The sequence below is a fragment of the Cebus imitator genome, unplaced genomic scaffold (genome assembly GCF_001604975.1).
Source record: "Cebus imitator isolate Cc_AM_T3 unplaced genomic scaffold, Cebus_imitator-1.0 Scaffold332, whole genome shotgun sequence".
In the NCBI taxonomy this organism is placed as follows: Eukaryota; Metazoa; Chordata; class Mammalia; order Primates; family Cebidae; genus Cebus; species Cebus imitator.
This window is the reverse complement of record NW_016107647.1, coordinates 2,495,807-2,503,641: the sequence shown is the minus strand read 5'-3', so window position 1 is coordinate 2,503,641 and position 7,835 is coordinate 2,495,807. Positions and strand designations below refer to the sequence as shown.

The 7,835-nt window shown below is 42.2% G+C and overlaps 1 protein-coding gene across 1 annotated transcript in view; it reads left to right on the top strand.

Moving 5' to 3' along the window:
• LOC108286944 (intraflagellar transport protein 122 homolog) overlaps window positions 1–7,835 on the top strand; it is a 77,950-nt gene that overhangs the window by 7,875 nt on the left and 62,240 nt on the right. Inside the window, exons 3-4 of the mRNA XM_037730144.1 lie at window positions 993–1,077; window positions 6,996–7,074. Coding sequence (XP_037586072.1) covers window positions 993–1,077; window positions 6,996–7,074 — 164 coding nt within the window. The remainder of the gene's footprint in view (window positions 1–992; window positions 1,078–6,995; window positions 7,075–7,835) is intronic.

The following is a 7,835-nucleotide window of genomic DNA, read 5'->3' as shown; positions in this document are numbered from 1 at the left end:
TAGAGACGGGGTTTCACCATGTTGACCAGGATGGTCTCGATCTCTTGACCTCGTGATCCACCCGCCTCGGCCTCCCAAAGTGCTGGGATTACAGGCTTGAGCCACCGCGCCCGGCCTAGGTGGTGTATTTTTTAAATCTCCACAGTGATAGCTATCACAAAGCTATGAAATATCTTAAATCCATATTACAGCTGAGCTTTATTTATTAGAGACAGGGTCGTGCTCTTTTGCCAAAGCTGGTGCGCAGTGGTGCAATCATAGATCACTGCAGCCTCAAACTCCTGGGCTTAAGGGATCTTCCCACCTCAGCCTCCTGAGTAGGTAGGATTGTGGACACACACCAACTCGCCCACCTAATTTTTAAATTAATTTTTTTTTTTTTTTTTTTGTAGAGATGGGTTTCACTTTGTTGCCCACGCTGGTTTTGAACTCCTGGTTTCAAGCAATCCTCCCGCCTCAGCCTCCCAAAGTGTTGGGATCACAGGCATAAGCTACCATGCCTGGCCTACAGCTGGTTTTTGTAACATTCCCTCCTTCTTGAAAACCCAGAGTTCTGTGACTTTCAAACTCTTGGTAGCAAATCTCTCTATTATGTTGATGTAGTTCATGGCTGGCACTAAAATTTAATCATGTTGTTGCTGGCTGTTTTTATGGGCTGGTTTTATTGAGGAGGGCCTGCCTTGATTGGTCATATATCCAAATTCAGGTAAGGAGTGTAAAGAATTTCCATGGAGTGAGTAATTGAACCTTTGGTTCTCAAGGATTTGTGGTATATTCCTGGTCACATAGTGCATAAGATTTGGGACCTCTACTTCTTGGTTACCCAACTTTAAGTCACATTGTTTCTGGTTTTGCAGTGTAGTTTTTATTGGATACAAATTTAGAATATTGGTACATGTAGTGTTATAAAAACAAAAATAGCAGTGGCAACCCTGTAGGAATTCTGACTAATAGATATCACATGGATACTCTGTATTTGTCTCTTTTGCCAGGTTTATGACACCTCTGATGGCACCTTACTTCAGCCCCTCAAGGGACACAAAGACACTGTATACTGTGTGGCATATGCAAAGGATGGTAAAAGACTGCTCTGGGTTTTCATTCTCTATAATGGCCTCATCATTGTTCATTTTTCTCCTTAGTCACTTTTTAATTATTTGTAGTAAGCTAGAGTACAGCTTGCAAGTTCAGAAGATAGTGAAGTTGCTTAGACTTCAATTCAGTCATTCAATCCAGCAAGTGTTTATTGAGGGCATCTACATGCCAGCACTGTTCAAGGTGCTTGAGATACTTCAGAGAAAAAAACAATGGTCTCTCCCCTTATGGGGCTTATGTTTTATGAGGAGTGAGGAGTGAGAGAGGAAGAGAATATGAGGAAAGATATATAGTATACATAGTAAATAGGTAAATTAAGCAGTATGCTGGAAAGTGATAAGTGCTATAGAAGAAAATGTAGAGCAGAATTAGGGGAGTTGAGAGTGCTGGGCAGGGCAGGGGGTTGGATGCAGTGTTGAATTAGATTAGTGAGGGTGAACTCATTGAGATAAGGACAGGTGAGCAAAGACTTGAAGTCAGGAGGCAGTGAGATTGTGCCAGTAGGCATCTGGGGTAAGAGAGCTCCTTGCAGGGGAAGAGCCATTGCAAAGGCCCTCAGGTGTGGCTGTGCCTGGTAGGAGCTGGATCAGAGAATCAGGGGAATTATAGGGGATGAAGATAAAGCGGTAACAGACATGGGATGGGTCAGATCAGGCTGGCCATCATAAAGATTTTGATTCTCAGTCAAAATGGGGGAACTACTGAAAGGTTGTCAGTAGAGGAAGAATCTGATCTGACTTATATTTTAAAAGGATCCCTCTAGTTGCTGAGTTGGAAACAGACTGCAAGAGGTGAGGGTTGGGGCATCTGAGTTAGGAAGCATCATCCAGACAAGGGGTGAGGGTGGCTCAGACCTCTATGAGGGCAGAGGAGATGGTGAGAAATGATCAGACTCTGGATATAATTGGAGGGTGGAGCCAACTGGATTGCCTGACAGCTTGGATATGGGATGTGAAGAGAAAGGGGGCAAAGTTTTTGACCTGAGGACTGAAAGGATGCCCCACCACTGAGATGAGAAAGACTGCAGGTAGAGAAAACTTACAGTTGGAGATCAGGAATTCAGTTTTACATATGCTGAATTTGAGAAAAGTTGATGATGTAGGAGAGAGGAGAGAACTGCTGGAACAGAGTTGTTGAGTAGGCAAGAGGAGATAGGATCTAGGGCATAGACGGGGTATTTGCTTTAGATAGGGGCATGGTAGGAACTGCAGAGGTCGGCAGATGGGGACAGTGTGGTAGTAGGAATCTAATAGAAATTCTCAATTCCTTCCTTTTTTTTTTCAGTGAAGTAGGAAGCAACATCAACTGAGAGTAACAATGGGGAAGGGAGGTTTCAGAGAGTTGAGGAGAAAGGAAAAAGTGTAAAATCACTGCCTTAGAGAATGGGAGAGTGAGTGGACCCAGGAGGTATAGTGGGATCCCCAGTAACATGAAGGGTCGTCTTGAAGATTGTGATCATGAATTGAAAGTGAGATTAGTTGGTGTGATTGTGCCTTTTTCTCCAGCCATTTTGAGCTGCATAGTGGCAGAAGTGAATTTAACCAAAGGTGGTTTTGCAAGCACATTTGAAGGTGAAGTAGGAGGGCAAGGGAGCAGAAAGTGTATACAAAGAAATAATTACATACATTAACCTTGAACTGTTGGCTGAATAATGAGGGGACAGATGACAGCGGAGGAGGAGGAGGAGTAGTAGTCGGGTTGAAGGATTATTGCAGTTAGGGTACCAGGTAGGTTGGGAAGGAAGGGAAGTGGTAGTCAGGGAATGGGTGCATGAAATTTGAGATTTAAACTTTTTAAAAAATAAATCCTTGCTACCCCAGAGCATGGGATTAGTGGGAAGAATATGGGCTTTGGAATGAGACAGTTGTGAGTTCTAATCCCAACTCAAAACCAGAATTCTGTGAGCTCGAGCTAGTTATTGAGTCTGAGTCACGATTTCCTCATGTGTCAAAGGGATATAGGATTATAGATAGCATTCTGTAGCCACTGCCAAGAAGTCATAAAATCGCAATGTTACAGTGCTTGAATAGACCTTGGAGGTTATTCCATTCCCAGGTTTTTAACTTCTTTTGGCTGATGGGCCTCTTTGAGAATCAGGTGGAAGCTTTAGAACACTTTCTAGAAAAATGCATATTGTTCATGTATATGCAGAATTTTGTGCATATAATTTTAGTCTGATTAGTCCATTTTCTTCACCTTACCCTACATAAAGACATAGACTATTGGCCAGGCACAGTGGCTCATGCCTGTAATCCTACTTTAATCTGGGAGCCTGAGTTGGGAGGATTGCTTAAGGCAGGAGTTTGACATAGCCTAGGCAACATAGTGAGACTCTGTCTTTAAAATAAAAAGACAAGTCATATGTCTTGCCAAAGCCATGGCCCAAAGACAAAACTAATTTCTTGCTTCATAGTCAGGTGTGCTATACCATGGTATTCATATATTTTTGTGTGTATGCATGAGTTTAAGTTTAGAGTAATGTTTTAGGGAGACCTGTGAGGAGGGAGCCTGGAGAGCTGAAGTGTTTCGGCGTCGTCCTAGTGGCTGTTGAGGAATGTGGGTGAGTCCAGGGCCCAGTATAAGGCCCAGTAGGAACAGAAAGCTATTGAACCTCTGGTGTTTATAAGCATAGCAGGGCTCTTTAAACTGCAACACCATTAAGGCACTTGCGGATGTCAGAGTGTGACCTGTCAGTAGTGGCATTTGCATAGCACTTTGCGGATTCCTGTTACATATATCTCATTTGACCCAACAACCGTCTGAAGCAGGCAGCAAGGGGACTCTTATCTCTGCTCAAAGATGAGAAGACAGACTTGGAGCAATTACAGGTGACAGTGGCAGAGACAGCCCTAACCCAGTTCCTCTGACTGCAGAGCCATCGTTCTTTCTAGTGCATCATGCTGCCTCTTCATGACACCTTTATAATGATTAAGAAGTCTTTTACTCCTCAAAACTGGTTTTTTCCTCTTAGACCTGAAGGTTGAGGTACACTGAATTCCAGCTTTGCTCTTTAAGTCTACTCGTTTCTGATTTCTCCCTTAAGTTTAATAAGTATTTAATGAGCAACCATGATATAAAAGTATGTAAGACATAGTTGTTTTTTTTTTGTTCAAAAGAAACAATATAATATGGAAAAATAATAGAAATAGCTAATTTTTTTGTTTTGTTTTGTTTTGTTTTTTGAGACGGAGTTTCGCTCTTATTACCCAGGCTGGAGTGCAATGGCGCGATCTCGGCTCACCGCAACCTCCGCCTCCCGGGTTCAGGCAATTCTCCTGCCCCAGCCTCCTGAGTAGCTGGGATTACAGGCACGCGCCACCATGCCCAGCTAATTTTTTGTATTTTCTAGTAGAGACGGGGTTTCACCATGTTGACCAGGATGGTCTCTATCTCTTGACCTCGTGATCCACCCGCCTCGGCCTCCCACGGTGCTGGGATTACAGGCTTGAGCCACCGCGCCCAGCCAAAATAGCTAATTTTTTTTTAGCATCGATTATATTCCAGGCCCAGTTCTAAGCAACATAGGGTTGGGGGTGCCACTCCCTGTGCAATCAAAAATCTGCATGTAATTTCTGAACTCCCAAAAATTTCACTATTAGTAGCTTACTGTTGACCAGAAGCCTTACCTGTAACATAAACAGTTAACACATATTTTTATATGTATTATCTATTGTATTCTTAGAATAAGTAAGCTAGAGAAAATGTTAATTGAGAGAAAAGAAAAATATATTTACTCCTCATTAAATGGAAGTGGATCATCATAAAGGTCTTCATTTTCATTGTCTTCAGGTTGAATAGGCAGAGGAGGAAGAGGAGAGTTGGTGATGCTGTGCCAGGGAGACAGAGGCAAAAGAAAATTCACATATAAAAGTGGACTCATGTAGTTAAAACTCATGTTGTTCAGGGGTCAACTGTATGTACACACATACATACACTCATTTAATCTTCACAACAACTATGAGGTAAATACTAATATTGTATCCATTTTTCAAATGAGGAAATGAAAGCATAGAGCTTTTTAGTAGCTTGTTTGGTTTATGCAGCTGATCAATGAGATCACCAGGAATTCTGACCCAGGGACTCTGAGCCCAAAGCTTGTGCTTTTCATCACCATCACCTGTTACCTACCAGGATGTGGGAGGAGTGATGGAAATAATAAGAGCAGTTTTATAATTTAGTATCTGCAGCAATATCTTGTGGTTCACCCTAATATCTACTATTTCAACTACTATAAAAGGTACTTGGCCAGGCGTGGTGGCTCACGCTTGTAATCCCAGCACTTTGGGAGGCCAAGGTGATCAGATCACAAGGTCAGGAATTCGAGACCAGCCTGGCCAGCACAGTGAAACCCCGTCTCTACTAAAAATACAAAAAATTAGCTGGGCATGGTGGTGTACACCTGTAATCCCAGCTACTCAGGAGGCTGAGGCAGGAGAAATGCGTGAACCAGAGAGGCGGAGCTTGCAGTGAGCCGAGATTGTGCCACTGCTCTCCAGCCTGGGCAACAGAGCTAGACCCCATCTCAAAAAATAAAAAAAAAGGTACTTTACAGATACTGTCTTAGTTAACTCCCACAAAAATACTCTGAGGAAGATATTATTCCTTTGTGTTTCAGATGAAGGCATTGAGGTTCAGAGAACAGTGACTTGCCCAAGGTCACCTTCCACTTGCCCTGCAGATAAAGTCTAAAAGTCCTTAAGGTGTACAAAATGTGACCCATGCTTACCTCTTAATCCTTATCTCTCACCAGAGTAGGTGAAGACCTCCTGTTATTTGCTGCCACGATACCGTGATTCTCTTCCAAATGCTTCTAATTGTGTAACGGTGTAATTAATAACAAATTACTTGTTATATGTTGCCTCTTTCCATTCTGTTCCTTCATAAAGCACAAGTAGTATGAAAATGCAAATCTGATCTGTCACTCTTTGCTTAAAACCTTTCTTTGGCTTCCCATTGCTTTAGGATAAAGAGCAAGGCTCTACTGTGCCCCTGAAGCCCCAAGAGATCCTTCCACAACCCACCTCACCCTTCCCTCAGTTCCATGCTGACTCCTCTCATTCCTTTAGACATGCCAGGCTTTTCCTGCCTCAGGGCCTTTGCACATCTGTTCCATCCATGTGGATGGGTCTTTCTCCTCTCTACATCTGGCTAAGCTCTGCTCATCCTTTAGGTCTCCACTGAAGGATCCCATCCTTAGAGAAACCTTCCCTCATCTAAATTAGGTCCCCCGGGAGATATTAACCAAAGAATAGTTTCAGTCAGACAAAAGGAGTACATTTTTGAGATCTGTTGCACAGCATGGTGACCATAGTTAATAATAGTGTATATTTCAAAACTGGTACGGGAATAGATTTTAAATGTTCTCACCATAGAAAGTAAGCATCTGCAGTGATGGTTATGTTAATTAGCTTAATTATTCTTCGGTGTGTATAGATATAAAACATCACATTGTACCTCCTAAATAATACTATTTGTCAAAAATAAAAATTTAAGTAAAAAAGTAAATCAGGTTCCCCAGTAATTACCTTTCATAGGATCTGTGTCTTACCATGTTGTATTTGTGTTAGATTAATTTAATTTGATGCCTACTTCTTACACTAGACTAAACTTTATGAAAGTAGGGATCCTGTGTGTTTTAATCATTACTTGATTTCTAGCATAGAACATGACTGCTACATTTAGTAGGTCCCCAGTACATCTGTGTTTACTTAGTGTCAGACAAAGCAGGTTTGGAACCCAGATATTTTGACTCCAAGTTCCTGCCTCCCAGTACTGATAAGAAGTAGTAAAGAAGCTAACACTTACTAGGTACCTTAAAGAACTAGTTTTCTAAAGAAGTCTCTGTGGGAAATGCTGGTTTAAGATAAATGTAAGACTTTCCATTTTAAAAACACTTTTAGGCAAGCGCTTTGCTTCTGGATCAGCTGACAAAAGCGTTATTATCTGGACATCAAAACTGGAAGGCATTCTGAAGTACACGTAAGTAACCATTTGGGTGTATGGTATTATGAGTTTGATGCTTATTGAGTAATTGCAGCAAAAGCCTCTTAGAAAAGATGTAGGGGAAAACCTTTTTCTCTTAAATTGAACTAGAAATGAAGTTGTGGGTGTGTGTGGTTGGTATAGGAAGGTTGACTAGTGAATAAGTTAATGAATATTTCTTGGCCACTTACTGGTGTGGCCAGCACTGGACTAGGTGTTTTCATATAGCTCATCTCAGTTCATCTGACATTGCAGACTCTATCCTACCCCCAACCTGTCATCTTCCAGTGTCCCTGTCTCAGAGAATGGCCTTATATCTACCCAGTGTCAAGTGTCAGAAACTTGGGGTGAGTGTGCTCCAGGCCTCCTCTCTCTATTGGGGATCTGCTGTGTTCTTCCCCTCTTCCTCTACTAGTTGGTCCCTACTTACCCCGCAAATCTTAGACTCAAATATCACTTTCTTTCTAAGGGCTTTCCTGCCTCCCTAGACTGGGGCAGGTCTCTTTTGAGGCATTTGTCACAATCGCAGTTTTAGATTTATTCTGGTGACCGATCAGTATTGCTCATCAGCCTGTAAGTTTCATGAGGGCAGATACTGCATCTTTTTTTTTTTTTTCCTCACTCTTGTGTCCCAGATACCATGCTACCATGCCTGGCCCATAATTGATGCTCACCAATTCTCTTCTCTTCTTCTGTTTTCTTCTCTTCCCTCTTCTCTCTTCACTCTCCCCTCTCCCCTCTCCCCTCTCTCCTCTCTC